Source organism: Canis lupus, chromosome 18 (genome assembly GCF_011100685.1).
Source record: "Canis lupus familiaris isolate Mischka breed German Shepherd chromosome 18, alternate assembly UU_Cfam_GSD_1.0, whole genome shotgun sequence".
Lineage (NCBI taxonomy): Eukaryota > Metazoa > Chordata > Mammalia > Carnivora > Canidae > Canis > Canis lupus.
In genome coordinates this window covers 37,579,825-37,598,688 of record NC_049239.1, presented here as the reverse complement: position 1 = coordinate 37,598,688, position 18,864 = coordinate 37,579,825, and the positions used below count along the sequence as shown (strand labels likewise).

General features: G+C 49.5%; 1 protein-coding gene across 1 annotated transcript in view; it reads right to left on the bottom strand.

Annotated features, from left to right (window-relative positions):
• Positions 1 to 4,913, bottom strand: part of OSBP (oxysterol binding protein) — a 34,483-nt gene extending 29,570 nt beyond the window's left edge. The window contains exon 1 of the mRNA XM_038563166.1: positions 4,516 to 4,913. Within this exon, the coding sequence (XP_038419094.1) occupies positions 4,516 to 4,898 (383 nt within the window). The 5' untranslated portion in view covers positions 4,899 to 4,913. The remainder of the gene's footprint in view (positions 1 to 4,515) is intronic.
• Positions 4,914 to 18,864: the final 13,951 nt, after the last annotated feature.

The following is an 18,864-nucleotide window of genomic DNA, read 5'->3' as shown; positions in this document are numbered from 1 at the left end:
GAAAGTGGATGGGTGGTTTATCCTTCCTTGTCTTCTCGTAGCTCTAAGCCTTCCAAAAATACAGCAGCCTTGGGAAACAGCAAGCTCTACGATTTCCCTTACACAGCTCCCTAAAGTTCCAGAAACGACCAGTTGGGATTTCCTTTCACAGACATTAAGTGGGGTTTCTGAGTCAGACTATATTGCTCTGCTGTTCCTCTCACCCTCGGCTTTTTAGAAATAGCCTTCACAGAAGTTTAACGACATACAATGTTAATTCAGCAATTTTAAGTGTATAATGCAGTGAATTTTGACAAATGTATACAATTGTGTCACCACCTCCACAATCAAGATATAGAACATGTCCATCATGCCATAAAGTTCCCTCATGCCCTTTTGTAGTCAGGGATTACTTCTTATTTAGCAAGTTATAATTATAAAATAGAGGTTTATAAACTCATGCAACATAATTTTTTATAACAATCTCACTCCCTCAGAGGAAGAATAGCTCCATTTTACACACACTGAACCACCGCGCCCCCCTCCCTAACTACAACTCAGCCCAAATGAGAACTGTCACACTATGCTTAGAATTATATTGCATAAGCATAAAGAGCACTGAGATGCTCAGGGTACTAAATATTGACTACAGCACAAATGATAAGAAAGAGGAAAAACTAGCCTTCTGGGGGAGTTAAGAAAGAATAATCATAGAAGAGTCACCAGGTAGTATAATCTTTTGGGAATATATTCTTTCCAAAGATCCACTGACCTCTATTGGTAGGGACTCCTAAGCCATCCTATTAATAGCTAAGAAAGATTCAGCAAATCTGTTCTCAGAGGATTGGGTGTAAAAATTTTCCCCATCTCTACTGACAGTTCTATTAATAGACTAACTTTTGAACTTTGCATCACTACTTGGTGGCAACAAGCTACTTCACATAAAATACCAAGCTGTTAGCACAATCGAGTATACCTTGCAAACTGAGCTGATTTTCCCACTACCTGCTGGTTATGCCCAGAAACCTGCATGTTGAGACCACAGTTTTCCCTGACCAACTTGGAACATAAAGAGGTCAAAGTCCTTTGCCAACTGCCAAAGTGCAGAGCAGAGCCATTTCCCTTTCACTGGAGCCAAGTGGCCCAACACACCTGGCACATCCAGAATTCCTGCATGCCAGAAATGACACACACCCCATCTCCAGAAACTAAGACTTGGTATGTCTGAGAAAGTGTTTACTGTGCTTAGGAAGACAGATTTCCTATTGTTCAGTGTGTCACATGAAACTGGTTTTTCTTCCCCAAATGCACAAATGAGCAGTATGGGATGGCCGGGGGTGGGGGTGGGGGGTCCTCAATGGCCTGAGCCATTTTCTACCGTCTGCACCTGCCACACTGTAATGTGAATCCGTTTTTTTCCTATTCTTACCTCCCCTCCCCCCCACCCCCAAGCTTCAGTTACATTATGAATAATGCAGGCCGAATTTCAGATCCGCAGCTGACAGGCCAGCTCTCCCAGGCTTTCTCCTCCAAAGGTGCTACTTGGACTTTGTACCACATTCCTCACAATCTGTTGGTACTTTTCACAAGCCACTTCCTAGGGAATCTCTTCTGCCTGGGTCATCTTCGTGAACCCAAGGAGCTTCTCAAATCACATAAAGTCCGTAGCAGTTTTAGAAATACCAAGGAACCCTAGAAGTAAGGCAGGCTTGACTCAGGGGCTCTTGGGTTCAGGCAGATACACCTATGTTTATAAATGATTAGTGTACGGGCTGGAAAGGTATGATTTTCAGAGTGCAAGGTAAGTTCTTCAGGCACTACAGTATTAATTAAGTGGTACTTTCTGACTAGAAAGCACCCTTAAAAGGCCAGCCAAATTAATAACTCAGTCTCCGGAAGCTAGTCAGGAAAACGAATGCTAGGGCTCTGTCACCATGCATCTGGGAAAGCTGGAATTGTACATATGGTTTTTAAGTAATGGGATATCCATGTAACTGTGTACATAAGGAAGACTAGGATGGGTAAAAAGAGGGAAGTGGCCCGCCAAAGCCCATCAGGACAATTCATCACAGGATAATGGGTCTTGGAAGTACAGGATGTCAGTTAAAAAGAAAATAGTATTTTGTAAAAGGTGAATGGAGGATATGACAGGTTTTGGAGGCATGAAAGGCAGGAGGAATGACAATTTAGCTAAATAGCCCTAAGGAGATGGGGACCTGAATAATTCTGTTAAGAAGAATAAACTACCAATATTGTTGGTAGGAAGCACTTTGATGTGATTTTGAAGGTAGTACACAGATTTGATAACTGTTTCCTGTTGCCTGGTTGGTTTGTGGGTGGAACCATCCTAGCTGGCAAAGACAGGCCTATGCACATTTCCCAACATGTGGTTTGGTGTGCTTTAGAAGGAGCTTGATCTGTAGTCAGACAGGTACCACTAGCTCTTGTAAGAGAGAAGTTGAAAGTGGTTACAAATACATGAAGAGATGGCAACATGTAAGTTCTTAATGTCCAGCCAAGATCAATATTGATTAAGACTGGTACTGATCAAAGAATCAACTGGCCTGAAGTGGATCTGGTAAGAACTTGAATGAGGAAATATGACCACACAAGTAAGGCCCTCAGCTGATACACAACTTCTAAAGATAAACAATCAATGTTAATAGTGACTTACAAGATAAGTTAGGATATGAATCAATTGAACATTAGAATGATGGCCAGTGTAACAGGAAAACAGGAACTTAGGTAGCGGAAAACTTTGGAATACACTAAAAATATTAGATTAGATTAGATTTGCGATCTAATCTTAAACTGATCATCCTGGATGAGTACTTAGAAAGGTTAAAATTAAAATCAGTTCTGAATATAATAATGTAAATGATACAACTGTTCACAATGTGGCTGAAGCTGTGAGGACGTGCTAAGGCGTTTTCCACTGTCAGACTAGATAAGAATGTGTTCTTACTTCAACTCCCACCTTCAATTTCCCCTCAAAATTCACTAAGAGCTGATACGATGGAGTTGATGGAAAAGACCCATTCACCCTAACTCTCCCGGCGGTAGAGTAACTACCTGCAGAAGAGGAGAAATAGGGCGAGGTGTTCTTAACAACGTGGGGTCTCAAACGGAATGGTCTTTATAAAAAGACTTCAATGAGAATGCCATGATATTAAGAAGTCTCTCTTAAAGGAGACTTTTATACATTTTGTATAAAGTACACATTGTAAATGTGATCTAGAAACTTACTTGCTATAGGCAAGCAATGATCTCTATTATCTGATTGATTCATGTAACATTAACCTGGGTTTTAGGTTATGTTGGTGTGAAGAGAACTAGTTTCATTTTTTTTTTTTAAAGATTTTATTTATTTATTCATGATAGTCACAGAGAGAGAGAGAGAGGCTCAGAGACACAGGCAGAGGGAGAAGCAGGCTCCCTGCACCGGGAGCCCGACGTGGGATTCGATCCCCGGTCTCCAGGATCGCACCCTGGGCCAAAGGCAGGCGCCAAACCGCTGCGCCACCCAGGGATCCCGAGAACTAGTTTCAAATCCTGACTCCTTAAGACCTTGGGAGAAGTTGCTCAGCTAGGTCTCGGTTTCCTCATCAGTAAGATGGGAATGTCTCCCGACCCCCTGGATTATCCTTTGGAGTCAGTGCAACCATCCACACTGTCCAGCACATGGGAAATGTTTATGTCCTGTCCCCAAACCCTGTATCCTGTCTCTAGGAACACGAGTAGCCAAAAAGCATGCTCCAGTTAGGGCAAGACTGTGAGTCACCATAAATATATACGAAACATTCCAAAACAAACACCGTAGAACAGAAGTCACTACACCAAAGACATGGCTTCTTCTTTTAATAAAACTTAAACCTAACCCACCGAAGCGACTCCAGAAATAACTGGATAGACCACTGAAATCATTCCCACCGGCGGGGAGGTGGGATCAGCGTAAATAAAAGCGGCACTAGAGTGCACATCTCCACTCCGGGCCGGCCAGAAGGTGAAAGCAGATGCCAAGTCTGGGAGAGATAAGGGAGACAAGGGGTGGATACCGAGGCCACCCTGTGCCTGGCGTCCTTGTGCCTGAACGTGGAGAGAGCAACGGCGGGTACATCAAGGGCTGCTGATAACCTTGAATTCTGGAGCCTGGGCAGAGACAGCTAAGGCTTGGGACTTTGCACAGTTAAGTTCCTTGAGAGCCACGCCTGGGCTTTGCTCTCCTCCACGCGCCCCTTCGCACCCGCAACAGCGCCTTCCTCGCAGAACTCATCATTGCACCGCGGTGCCGGTGGAACACAATGGGAGGGGAGACGCTCTCCGAACAATCGGAAAGGCCAGGGATCCAGGGGAAGGTACTGCACCGAGGGCGGGTAGCCCAGCCGAGGGGGAAGGCCCAAGGCGTTCGCTTTCGCGAGGGAGGGCTCGCGTCGCCCGCTGTCAACGCGCGCAGGTGGCGGACACGGGCCTGGGGCGACCTCGGCGGCGGGCCGGCTCCGGGGGCTGCGGTGGGGTCGGCGCCCCGGAAGCAGTTACCTGTAGTAGCTCAGGAGCCCGTTGCTCAGCACGAACCACCGCCGCTGGTAGCCTTTGATGTAATTGGTCCATTTGAAGAGCCAGCCCTCTCGAGCCGAGCCCGAGCCCGAGCCCCCGGCGCCCGAGCCGCCGGAGCCCCCCGCCGGCGGCGCAGGGGCCGGGCCCGCAGCCGCCACTCCCCCGGCGCCCGGGCCCGGGCCGCCCGCCGCCGCCGCCGCCGCCGCCGCGGTCACCGTGCCCAGCGCGGCCCCGGAGCCCGGCCCCGAGTCTCCGCGGCCGCCGCCGCCGCCTCCCACCACGGGGGGACCGGTGCCGCCGCCGCCCGGAGCCGCGATGGCCGCCGGGCCCGGCCCCACCACCCCTCTCAGCTCCGTCGCCGCCATGAGCCGCCGCCGCCCCGAGACACAGGACCGGAACCGCCTACGAGAGCCGCCGTCGCCGCCCGGAGCGCCCCACACGGCTAGCGCATCAGCCGCGGCCGCACCGCGTCCCCGCCCCGCCAGGCCCGCCGCGGGAGGAGGGCTCGGCCGCCGGGAAGGAGGCAGCCGATTGGCGCCGCGGAGCGTCACTTGCGGAGGGCCCCCAGGACATTGGCACTTCTCTCGGGCCTGTCAGCGCACGCCGCCCAGTCAGAGCCCGGGGTGGGACGCGCCCTCCAGGCGCGCCGCTGATTGGCTTCGGCGAAGGCCAATCAGACTCGCGTGCGAGCCCATTGGTGCTTTCCCGCAGTCGAGACCGCAGAGTGTCCGGCCAATTCGGTCACCCATTGGCCAGGGCTTCCGCCACTCATTTCAGTTTGTGACCCCGTCACTGCCACGTCACCCCCTCCCGTCGCTCTGCGCTGCGTCCCTGTTTCCGCCCTTACGGATTGGTGGTTGGTTGGTGTCAGCGGCTCAGCCTTTGCTGCCATTTGCTGGACGAGCTGAGGAAAAAGGGAAGGCGTCTCGCTGCCACAGCCTCACTTGCCTTTCTCATTGGTTGGCGTGCACGTCACTCACACGTTGGCGGAGAGCCCGGACGGGGTTGGGAGACGATTGGTTCCGGATACTGTCTGTGACCGCCGAAGCTTGGCGCCGCTGACCAATAGCAGAGAGGGGCTGGCTGGAGGCAGCCAATAGAATCCGGGAAGCCCGCCAGGGGGCGTGCCCGCTCGCTCCCAGCTTGTCTGGGTAGGTCGAAAGCGAGTCCTGTGCCGCAGAGCGATCCTTCCCGTAGGCGGCGGTGTAGGGGTCGCTGCTCCAGAGTTAAGACTCCCCGGTGGTTTCCTGTTTGGAAGAGGGACTCTCGGCAGTTAGCCGCGGCCTGTGTAGGGCCGCCTCCGGGCAGCCGGCTGGGAGCTGGAGGCCCGGATTCCTGCGGGGTCCACCGTCAGCTTCCCCGGTTCCCTCCTGGACCCAGGATGCACCGGACTCCGTCCCGGGTTTGCTCATCAGCGCACCACACCCCTTCCCTCGGGGCCCTGGACTGTCCGCAGGCTCTCGTTAGAGCACATTGGGTTCTAATAGGTACCTGGAGGCCAGAAAAGGGGAAGTCGCGGCCAGCGCAGCTGTAGGAAAGGCAGAGCCGCTTCCGGCCGCACTCCCAAAACAAAGCCACAGGAAACCGGATCAAACCAGACTGGCCCCGGCTGGCTGACAAAGAAGGCTGGACCCCCCCACCCCGGCCCCGCTGTCACCCCCGCCCCCCGCCCTGCCCCGCGACCCCAGCAAATACAGAAGAAAAGGCGTGAAACCCTGCTTTCAAGAAATCCCCGCCTCGTTAACTGTCAATAAACGGTAGAAACCCAAGCCCCGGCGTCGGTCCTGCCTCCAGCCCGCCTGCTCTCCCAGCCGCGCAGCGTGCTTGCAATCGGGTAAACTTTGCTGCTTGCACGGCCCATCCACCGTGTCTGGTCTGTCCTTGAATTCTTTCTTGCAATGAGACCAAGAGCCTCCAGGGACGTCCTTGCAGCGGGCCGGGCTGAGGCCTCAGGGCCCCGGGCTCCCCAGTGCACCGGCGGCGCCGTCTGGGGGAGCAGGCGGGCGGAGGTGACGGCGCCCAGCGATGAGTGAGTCCCCACCGGTGAGTCCCCAGCGCCCGCCTGCCGTTGTGCTGGAGAGCTGCTTGGTCCATCACCATTCCTCCTCGGCTCTGCTGCTGCTCTGGTCTACCTGGGAACCCGATGGTCTGCTAGCATTTATGAGAGACTCCTCTTCAGCGCTGAAGAATAAAGGGACACTTGCTCCTTGCAGTTGAAAGGCACTCTTAAGTGACCAAAAGTTGCATGGACGTGTCAGAGAGTATTTCCCAGGACGTGCAGCAGCCCCAAGGGTCTTTCCCTCTTACTGGTCATTAAAACTTTGGCTCATCTGGGTATGTACATACAGGGCGGAGCCTCCATGCTCCCAGCCCTCTCGTCTTAGACTTCCAGCAGAAGAAATGGAGATATTTAAGAGCGTGCTCCATGGTCACTCGTGCAGGTGACAGAAACAGCACTCCGCGAGCTTCTACACTGGTCCCTAGGCGACTGTCTGGTATTCCTAGGCCGACTCTGTCTGCGGGAATCTGCCTCTCGGTCCATCTTGCCTAGCTCCAGCTGCTTCCTCTTGGACCTACTTCTGCACTCTCCGCTGTTGGTGGGGGACGGAGACCTATGAGACAGTCTGTCCCCTATCGCAGAGGTCCCGCATGACTGCCAACTCAGACAGTGATCACCATAAAATAGCCACAAGTCATTTACTCCCTGGCAGAGGACCCCACTCAGCGAGATCTCTCCCTGAGGGTATGCCTTACTTACCACTTAATTAAATGTGACCCTACCCCAGTAATTCAGGGATGCAAAGAGAACTGGAAAGTAGAGGCTAGTCTCACCATTACTGAGCACAAAGTGGGAGAAACCAACAGGTCATACAGGAAATATTTAGACAGTCAAAGGGACCCCCATCCCTGGTGGCTATCGTTTGCCACCAACAGTTAAGAGGCCTCTCAGAACAAGAGAAGTGGGATTTTCAGAGATCTTGAAATCACGATGATGCCTGTTCCAGAGGGATCCATCGTGGGACATCTGGGTTAATTATCAGGCATAGTCTCTATTGGAGTCTTCAGGAAGTCTGTCACTCCTGGGATTGCAGGTGTGGGAAAAAGGTTTGGGCTCCAGGGAAGCCAGGGCTGCTGGGTCATCACAGAGCATGCTGGCCACAGGTATGATTACAGAGGTGAATGGACAGCAGTTTGGGAATGCCCACAGTCCACTTGCCATTGGAACTCTCTAGAAGAGTACCCATTTGAGCTATCAGTTTCCTTAGAAACTTACTTCCCTCAGGGAAATAAGACTCCAGGCTTCTGAAAATAGGAACCCTGGTTTAGTTGCTCCTTTACTTGTTATAGGAGTCAACTCTCCCTGAAGACAATGGGAAATTCCACCTCCATCCTCAAAGGCTTCCCTCAAAGGCTTCCCATCCTCAAAGGCTTCCCTCAAAGGAGCCCAGTATTTTGAGACACTGGGATCAGCTCCCATTAGAAACCTAAATACGAAAATGCTTATTTTCTTTCATAACATTGCTTGGCCAGCATATAAGCTAGAGGTGAGGTCTGATCAGAAAATGATAGCCTTAACTATAAAACCATATTGTAAGTCTATCTCTTCCACAAGAGACAGAAACGTAGGTAGAGATCCCTTACATCCAAGCCTTTATGGCTCTCCGAATGACCCTGACAATGTAAAACATGAATAGTGGGAAGGGGTCATTTAGGCCTTGGCCCCAGAAAGAAATTCTTGCAATAGCTCCCCTCAGGAAACACCCCAACACCGTTGGCTCCAGCCCAAACAACCAATCCCCCACCCTCCAATTGATCTACCCTCCTTTACTGGACTCAGGCAAGAAGAAAAAGTTCCTCTGTCCCCTCCAGCAGGTGGTGGGTAGACCTCAGGGGACCACAGAGAGCCATGTTCGCTTTTTGATGTCAGACCTCAGACAGTGCCATGAGTACTTAGGCCAATTTTCTGAGGATCTTAGCAAATTTTATTAAGGAATACAGGAGCCCGACTCCAATCTTTTGATCTAACCTGGAATGACCTGGGCATTCTCTCTCATTGCTGCCATATGGAGGAAGAGGAGCAATTCCACATCTGGGCAGAAGAAGAACCCTGTATATGCCCTTCATGCTACCCAGCCTAACAGATATCCAGTTGGAATGACCGCCGTACCTCAGATAGACCCTAATTGTAATTATCAGCCTGGGTAGCAGGGACTAGCCTTCGGGGATCACATGGTACTATGCCTCCTGGAGATCATAAAGAGATGTATCATCAAGCTAGTAAACTATGATAAGGTGAGGGAGATCACCCAAGGACCTGATGACAATCCTATTCTTTTAGTCCCATCTGGTAGAAGGGCTATGAAAGTTCACCAGTGTAGATCCAGATACCCCAAAGGGCTGGTTGGTCCAGAGACCTCATAAACCAGGCAGCTCCGGATATTCGTAGAAAACTCCAAAAGATGCCTTTAGGACTCCAAACTCCCAATACAGGCAGCTTTACTTCTTCATGGGCCAATCTTCCAACAAAGGCCCCAATATACAAAAAGGAAAATAAGTTGGAGTCAGCAGAAAGACTACCAACTATATCCCAAGGGACGGCGGACACAGGATCAGAAGATGGTGTATCCTCAGGCATCCCAATGGAAAATCATCAAGGGATTCTCTCATTTGGAAGAGACACATTAACCTAGTTTAATAGAGTCTTGTCAGGAATTGTCCTGTCATGGGTGATCAAGAAAGTCACCAGGACCTGTGACCTATGTCATAAGAACCCCTCTGGGGGAGGGCTTAGACCACTTTCACTTCTCCAGCCCATCCAAACACAAGGCACATACCCTGGAGAGGATTGGCAGATAGACGTCACTCAGATGCCCCCATCTCAGGGATAGAAATACCTCCTGGTCTTTGCAGACACCTTCACTGGTTGGATAGAGGCTCATCCTGCTTGAACAGAAAAAGCTCAGGAGGTAATTAAAGCTCTAGTAAAGGAAATTATCCTGTGCTTTGGGCTTCCAAAGTCTCTCCAGAATGATAACAGCCCATCCTTTATTGCAAGGGTGATTCGAGCCGTGTCTTCTGCATCGGGAATTAATTCATTATCACCTTCATGCTGCCTGGAGACCCCAATCCTCCGGGAAAGTCAAGAGGGTTTATCAAACACTCAAAAAAAAATTGGGCAGCCCGGGTGGCTCAGCGGTTTAGCGCTGCCTTCAGCCCAGGGCCTGATCCTGGAGACCCAGGATCGAGTCCCACATCGAGTCCCACGTCGGGCTCCCCACGGGGAGCCTGCTTCTCCCTGTGCCTGTTTCTCTGCCTCTCTCTCTCTATGTCTCTCATGAATAAATAAAATCTTTAAAAAAAAAAATCTTTGCCAAACTTTGTCAGGAAACCTCAGAACCCTGGACAAAACTCATGCCCTCTTGAGAATGAGAATGGCCCCACAAGGAACCTCTCCAACTCAGCCCCTTTGAAATGCTATATAAGAGGCCTTTCTTAATAGCAGATCTGCTATTTGATTCAGAAACCCATGAATTTTTTTTAAAGATTTTATTTATTCATGAAAGACACAGAGGCAGAAGAAGAAGCAGGCTCCATGCAGGGAGCCCAATGTGGGACTCAATCCCGGGACTCCAGGATCACACCCTGGGTGGAAGGCAGGCGCTAAACCGCTGAGCCACCCAAGGATTCCTGAAACCCATGAATTTATAAAGCATTTAATCAGTCTAGGACAGGTAATCGAGTTATCATAAACTATGGCAATACAAATTTACCGGTGTCCAAGAAAGAACCTGTCCCTGCCCAGACATGGTTTTATTAAAGACCCAGAAGGAGGGGTTTACCTTCAGATCAATTAGACCTCAAATGGCAGAGACCCTACCAGGTTCTTCTTAGCACCCCAACAGAGGCTAAGCTTTAAGGCATAAAACTAGCTGGGTTCATTTGTCTAGAATAAAACTAGTGGCTTCAGAGTAGTCACAGTTGAAGACTGAGGACATTCCGTCCTCTTCCTTTGAAGCCTGTGGGAAATCTATACTATGTCTTTGTAGAGATAAGTGACCGACATCCTACTATGAATATTTGGTTCATACTGTTAGCTATGATCTGGATTTTCTTTACACTGTTTCTCCTCCTTGCAAACCTTTGCCTACTTGGATCTCTGAATTGTTTTTCTCACCACCCTTGAACCACTCCCCTCCTTCAAACAAAACCAACCAAAAAACATCTTTCCTATTGAGTCTAACACTCAGACATGACCCTTAAAGTCTTATTTTTTCTCATTCTCATTACTGCTCTAACCTAGGCAGGTCCACGGAGGGGTTCAACATCATCTCCCAGGGAAATCACTTTTCCAACTGCTGGATTTGTCATTTACATCCCCAAGAAGACTCTTCTTACCCCTTGTTTTATCCTGCTCATTCTCCGAATATAACTCTCCATCAAAAAAACTATACTGGTCCAAGTTCCCCTTCCCTAGAAGGGAGTCTCATCAGCCCTAATTGGATCTATGTTGGCCTATCTATTCTCACCACCCCAATATTTTCAGGTATTGGATCCCAATTAGTCCTAAGCTCCAAGGCCACGCTTCCAGATAACTCCAATGATTCAACCCATAAAAACAAACCTAAAGGATGACCAGCTGCCCAATAGTATCACCTCTAGCGGTAGTCTGTGGACCTCACGTTGCCAATGACCCTTGGACCATCAGACAATTTTCCAGTGTCTCATCTCAGTTCCAAGCATGGAATGTGGCACGCTTAGCCTGCTTAGGATGGGTGTGTGCCAATTCCACCCTTTCAAATAAAACCCTAATATATCTGTGGTGTGGATCATGGCCTAGCTGGTCACCACTCAGCATTACTGTTTAATTTCTCCCTTCACAACCACACTTTCTAGTTCCCTAGGATACAGGTGGGGGGGCCGGTGGGGGACCTCAATTCCTCAGCTGCATGCATAATAACTCTCCCAGATGGGCCCAACAGCTCCAGGAGCTGGGAACAGCAAATGAGTCCATAGCCTATGTGCCCCTCCCAACTATCTCCTTATCTGTCGTCCTTCTCACAATCTATAGAGGCCAATCTTTACTTTGCCCTCCTTGGCCTGAGAGTTTCAATGCGCTGATAACCTAAAACATTGGGGCGCTTGCTCCCTGGAGCCTAAGTATACAATTCTGCCCACCCCCACACGAGAAGCAGAAGGCACTAGAAGTTCTATTGGCTGGAATAGCAGCCTTAGCTCCTTGGCGACTTGCATATTCAGACACCACCCTGCAAGATCTGATAGTAGGCTAGCTTTCCCCACTGCATCGCATTTCTCTGATCTCTCCCAAGTCCTATCCATCTTTAGCCAATGGGGTAGTAGACGACAGGCTGGCTTTAGATTATTTATTGGCTGAACAAGGTGGGGTATGTGTTGTCGTTAACAGAACACGTTGTACTTACATCTATACCACTGAACAGGGGGAAGAAAACATCACAAAATTATATGACCCTAATGGCTACGTCCAAGGGCCAAAGGGGCTGCCACCGCTCATGATATTTGGAATGCTGTACATGAGACCTTTCCCTCCGTAACCTGGCTCTTGCCCTTCTTAGGACCACTAGCATCTATATTATTACTTTTGCTTTTTTGGATCTTGTTTGTTCAATTTTCCTGTCAAATTTGTCTTTCCCAGACTCCCCATAACTTCATTTACAAGTGATAGTGCCCCAGGGGTTCCAACCCATCCTCTGTGAAGATGAAACCTATCAATACCTTCTGCACCAAGCCTGTGACTTCCTTCTACTACCCACCATTCATCCAGGTTTCCTAAAATTTAGACAGCAAGGACTTCTGGAACCCTCCAGCAGACTCCCCAACATCCCGTACCAGCATGTTGCACTTTGCATCATCACTCATGTTCATTTAAAATATTTTAAGGGCCCAGAGTCCTTGAGGTGAAAAGTGTTAGTCTAGGCAGCTAGCTAGGTTCTAACAGGTTACCTGGAGACCAGAAAAGGGGAAGTCGTGGCCAGTTCCATTATTAAAGTCAGAGGCCTGTCCTGGCAGCACTCCCAAACCCACAAGAAACCAGATCAAACCAAGCTGGTTGACAAAGAAGGCCAGAAACCCCTGACCAAACAAGGAATAAAAGGTACGAATTCCTGCTTCTAAGAAATCTCTGCCTCCAGTAACATTCCACCCCCTAGCTAACAGCTGTCAATAAAGGACACACAAACCCCCAGAGTGCTTGAGCCCACCTGCTCACACATCTCCAGAGTGTAATTTGCACTTTGAATAAACTTCCCTGCTTGCACTGCTCATCCCCTGTGTCTGGTCTGTCCTTGAGTTCCTTCTTGTGATGAGATCAAGAGCCTCCAGGGACGTCCCTGAGATGGGCCAGGTGGAGGCTTCAGGGCCCGGGTCTTCTCAGTCCATGTGGCAAACACTCCTCACTCTGTCCCACGAGTTGTTGGCCCCGCTGTGAGGAGAACGTAGACTCAAGAGCCCTGCCTGTATGTGTGCTTCTACAGGTGGGTGTCTCTTCCCGACCTAAGGGTATTTGGCATGGCTTTAGCATTATTGACTTTGTTCACACGTTTGTGAAAGTCACAGATTCAAAGCTTATTGAACAAGTAGATGGTGTGAACTCTTGTTACAAACCAAGCTTTGGGCAATCCAGTCACCTGTTACATTTTGCTAGTTTAAAACCCACAACAGAAAGCCCTGTTAAAGCTCATAAAACAAATTGCTTTTCCTTGGCATTGTGCTCTCTAGTATCAAGAACGTAAAGAATACTATTTTTCAGAAAATGTGGCTATAAAGGAGAGAAATATTGAATTATGGAGACAGAATATACTTGGAAAATCTGCAGTTAGATGTAGGCTATTTGTGATGATGTTTTTAAAAAGATTTTATTATTTATTAGAGAGAGAGCACAAGCAGAGGGAACAGCACAGGGAGAGGGAGAAGCAGGCTCCCTGCTGAGCAGAGAGCCTTGACGTGGGGCTCCATCCCAGGACCCTGGGATCAAGACCTGAGCCAAAGCCAGGTGCTTAACCCACTGAGCCACCCAGGTGCCCTATTTGCAATAAATAAGTAAGTAAGTAAGTGAGTAAATAAATAAATAAATAAATAAATAAAACATTTAAAGTGAACCCTTTTATGCTTGAGTCCTGCTTTTGCTGCTTACTTTGGTTCGGTCACTTTGGGAAAGTCATTCAATCAGTCCAAGCCTCAGCTTTCACTTCTCTTAAATAGTAATAAAACCGTACCAGGGTGCTGTTGTGATTAAATGCACTTGAACATATTTGCTAAAACTAAACAGCTACAAAAATGTGACTTGCATTGCCAAGCACATCCCTCAGATTATTTGCCAAGCATAATGGAGAATGAGATACTTTTACAGTAGGGAAATGTGGCTGTCCCCGCCTTAACCCAGTTATCCAGCTTCGCATCATCCACCCTGGGACCATCAATACTGTTATGAGGTTCCTGGTGTGCTGCAGCATGAATCACACAGCATTGCCTAACGAAGTTTTCCTGCTGTAAATGCTGACTCCTGAACACAATCAAGCCTTCAAATCTAACCTTTGGTTTATAGAAGCTGGAGGAACTGGTCAAACAACACCTCCAAGGAGACCATCAGATAAACCAAGAATGTGAGGCATTCTACAAGACAACTGGTTTTCTAGAAGACAAGACTTAAAGATCAAGGGAAATTGATGTCATTAAAAAAGGGCCAGGCGGATGATGGTCTTAAATTTTGAAAAGCTTAAAGGACAAAACCACATGCTTGATTAGGTTCTGGTTCTGGGGAAAATAACAACAAAAATAGCTTTTTAGACATTTGGGGGAGAACTGGGGAAATCTGAAAATGGATTGGTAGTAGATGATGTTAGGCAATTATTAGATTTGTTCAATGGGATACTGATATGATGACTAGGAAGGAAAAACACCTTTAATATTTGGAGAAATGATTGAGAGTAAAGAGTCCTAATGTCTGTAACTTCCTTTGAAGTGGTTCAGAAAAGGAAAGAAATATTAAAAAAGAAAGAGTGAGCCAAGAAAAAGTAATTCATATTTTGAAATGCACACACACACAGTTATATCTACATCTCTATTTTATGTATCTGTATATCTCTATATAAAGCAATAAGGCCCAATGTTAATTGTTGAATGTTGGTGGGAAGCGTAGGGGTGTTTATTGTACTATTATTTCTTCCTTTATTGCATATCTGAAAAGAAATGTTTTTTTCCATGTTTTCAAAGGCTGGGTTGAGTCATTGTCTGCCATCACTGCCTCCAGAACACGGCCCCCTCTTAAACGAGGTCCTCGGCAATCCAGTGTCACTTTTTCAGCCAGTCTCTTGTCTTCTGTTTTGATGTATTCCATGCTCCAATTAAATTGGTCCACACGTCTTTTTGCACGTTCATCCCCCACTCTCCCACATTGGTGCCTTTGAGTAGGCTTTCCCTTCTTTCAATGCCCGGCACAATATTCTTCCCACGCAGCCTCTCCTCTAATTTCCCTGTCTAGAGGTAATGCTCCCTCCTCAGGACTCGAAGAATTGGCCGTGACATTCGTTGTCTCGCCTTAAGTCATTTGTGTTCCCGACATAGCACAGCTACTATAGGCCGAGTTCCTCTGGCACGTGGTCTGTGGATGCGTATCTGTCATCTTCGGCTCCCTCATGATGGTTAGCACACAGCCTAGCCTATTCACTCATGTAACAAATATTTACTGAGCATCTACGATACCATCTGCAAGCTTGACCCAAGTGTTGGGGACAGGGCAGTGAATGTACAGATAGGTTCTAGTTCCCATGGAATATAGAGGATCTTGGGAAGAGGTAGGTATTAAATAAGAAACAGAAATGAATATATATATAGTATTTTCATGGAGAAAATATGTAACCCTAGGCAAACATACAGTAATGTGAAGGTCAACCAGGGTGCTATGAAAGAGAATAGCAGGTGTAATCTGATTCAAATAGGGATGAACTCACTTTAAGAGATCTGGGAATGGAGGAAAGTCTTTTTTTTTTTTTTTTTAATTTTTCATTTTTAAGTCATCTCTACCTTCCCAGAGATAGTCTCTTTCTTTTTTTAAAGATGTTTTATTTTTAACTAATCTCTACCTCCAACATGGTGCTTGAACTCACAACTCTGAGATGAAGAGTCACATGCTACTTGGATTGAGCCATGGCCTAGCCCTGGAGATAGTCACTCTTGTGTGGAGTCCTGAGGAGGAGAGGAGGGGAGCGGAGGGGGGGGGCATTAGCTGGCGTGGAGGGGTGAAGGGTGGGCAGCACACATGTACAAGGCCTGCAGGGCTTCCTGAGGGGTCTGGGTTCTGTTCCAGGTGCAATGGGAAGTCATGGCAGCCATTAGAGATTAAAGTGACCCTCATGTTTGTTTAAAATAGTCTCAGTGGAGTCACAAGAGGGGAGAAGAGCCAGCAGTGGGGGAGCGCGTGCAGGTTTTTAGAAGAGACGCTGGAGCCCGAGAGGAGGGTGGCGGCGAGTGGACGCGGTGCAGAGGCTCAGGGCGGGTGGGCACCAGAAGCCTGGCCGAGGGGACACGGGGCCCCCAGTGACCAGCGCCGGAGCTGGCTGCACAGCCCGGGCCGCCGTCCGCCGCAGGCTGCACCCAAGAAGGGGCCCTGCGTGTCCCTGGGGTGAGGGCGGCTCCCAGAGGGAGGCAGGCCCAGCCCAGAGCCCCGAGCCTCCGACGGTCAGCAGGCGGGCCTGCGGCCTGCGCCTACAGGGGGCACGTCCCAGGCACCCGCTACAGCCCAAAACCGTTCCGCACAGTCAGGGCTTGGGTGGTGCGGTGCCCTCACCTGCAGGAGAGGAGGCCAGAACGCCTGGCCGAGGGGTCAGGGCTGGGTGATGGGGTCCCCCTCACCTGCAGGGAAGGAGGCCAGGCCGCCTGGCCGAGGGGTCAGGGCTGGGTGACGCGGTCCCCTCACCTGCAGGAGAGGAGGCCAAGCTGCCTGGCCAAGGGGTCAGGGCTGGGTGACACAGTCCCCTCACCTGCAGAGAAGGAGGCCAGGCCACCTGGTCGAGGGGTCAGGGCTGGGTGACGCGGTCCCCTCACCTGCAGGGAATGAGGCCAGGCCGCCAGGTGGAGGTCAGGGCTTGGGTGACAGGGTCCCCCTCACCTGCAGAACAGGAGGCCAGGTCACCTGGTGGAGGGGTCAGGGCTTGGGTGACGCGGTCCCTTCACCTGCAGGAAAGGCCAGGCCACGTGCCCAAAGGGTCAGGGCTGGGTGACACAGTCCCCTCACCTGCAGATCCTGCACAGGGCGTTCGCCTGTCACTGTGATCGCGTCACCTGTTCACGCTTTGCCCCCACGATTCCTTAGGCCCAGTAGTTTGGGTGCTGCGCTGAGCGTGGAAAGGGGGAATGGTTCTCTCCGAGGCTCCCGAGGAGTGGTCCCCCGGTGCCCCCCACCTGCCGTCCGACTTTTCCAGAAGCAAGCACTTCATCCTGGCCCATTCTTCTTCCACTTCCACCGCGTGTGTGCAGCCGACTGGCCTGAACCCGGGAGATGCCGAGGTGAGGTGGGAACCGCGGGGGCAGGGGGCACCGGGTCAGGGCCTTCAGCAGACTCAGCAGAGGCCATGTGACCTCTGCTTTGGGGCCTGGAAAGCAGGACCACATTCTGCACGTACTGGGCAGACGATGGCACAGGGAATAATGGTCTGACCCTGCCTACCGCCCGGGAGACCCCCTCACGCGCTGGCGGGAGGCATCATTGGCTCCCGGGCTCTAGAGCACGGCCATGAGTTGGGCTCAGGCCCCTGATCGCTGGGGTCTGCTGTCTGCTTGAGCTGAGCCAATGTGCTCTTGGGTGATTTACTTACTTAACCTCTCACCGGTTTCCTTATGACCCTATGATAGCATCTATTTCTCAAGATTTGGGGAGAAGGATACAATGAAAAGGCCTGGATGAAATCTGCCTGTCACATAGTAAATGATCAGTGAGTGATTATTAATTATGCAAGACTATCTTGGCCCAGCAGAGCCAACCCAAGTGGGACCCAAGACTTCCTTGGGAGTATTACACACGCCATCATGAAGCCTAGAAATACTGGGACTTTATATAATGCAGAAGTGTGTGCATATTGTGAAACTTTACTAAAGTGAATCAGCTTTTACTAATTGTCAAGCACACTCACACACAGATATAATCGCACTTATTCTTTGTCACAACCCCAGTTGTTTTAATCTCTTTTACAGATGAGGAAATAGACTTAAAACAAGTAGGTAACTGGTTCGGGCAAAGCCGGCGCCCGCAGATTTGAATAGGCTCGCAGCTGAAGGGGGCTGTCCTTTATTCAACAAGGACTTTTTTTTTTTTTTAAGATTTTATTTATTTATTCATGAGAGACACAAAGACAGAGAGGTGGAGACACAGGCAGAGGGAGAAGCAGGCTCCACGCAGGGAGCCCGATGTGGGACTTGACCCTGGGACTCCAGGATTCCTGCCCTGGGCCAAAGGCAGGCGCTAAACCACTGAGCCACCCAGGGATCCCCAAAACAGGGACTTTAAAACCTTTTTCTCTTCTAAGACCTTAAACGATTCAAACAGTTACAGCAGGTGTCCTCAACACAAGGACATGACATTTGGTTTCCTTTTGATACCAAAAAATAAACATAGTTTCGTTTATTTTTAAAAAGTATCACCAGCCTGCCCCTGCTGCTGTTCCTCCCAGGAAAGATACCATTTTTGCCATCCCTCAAATTTATAATAACTTTAAAAAAGATTATTCAAAACTGCTTTTCCCAGGGCACCAGGGTGGCTCAGTTGGTTGAGCATCTGCCTTCGGCTCAGGTCCTGATCTCAGGGTCCTGGGACTGAGCACCACATTGGGCTCCCTGCTCAGCAGGGAGTCAGCTTCTCTCTTTTCCTCTGCCCATTCCTACCATTTGTGCTCTCCCTCTCTCAAATAAATAAAAAATATATTTTTAAAAACTGCTCCTCCCCCCCCCCCTGCCCAGGGGCACTTAACTCTAATACCAAAAGGCTGAAAAACTGTGTAATAATTAGAAATTGGTTTATTTGCAAGTAACAGGGACTCCATTTGTCTGGGTTTAAACACATAAGAGTTTATTCTCACATATGAAAGAAATCCAGAGGTAGGCAGCTCAGGCTGGTGGAGTAGGTCACTGAAGTCTTCATGGACACAGACTTCTTTATCCTCCACTGTGAATTGTTTCTGATGTTGACATTAGCTTTTGCCTCAAGCTGGCTCCTGGAGCTCCAGCCATCACAACTGCATTCTAGGCAGCGAGAAGAGGGAAGGAGGGGAAAAAGGTTCTCTTCCAAGGAGCGATTTTTGGATA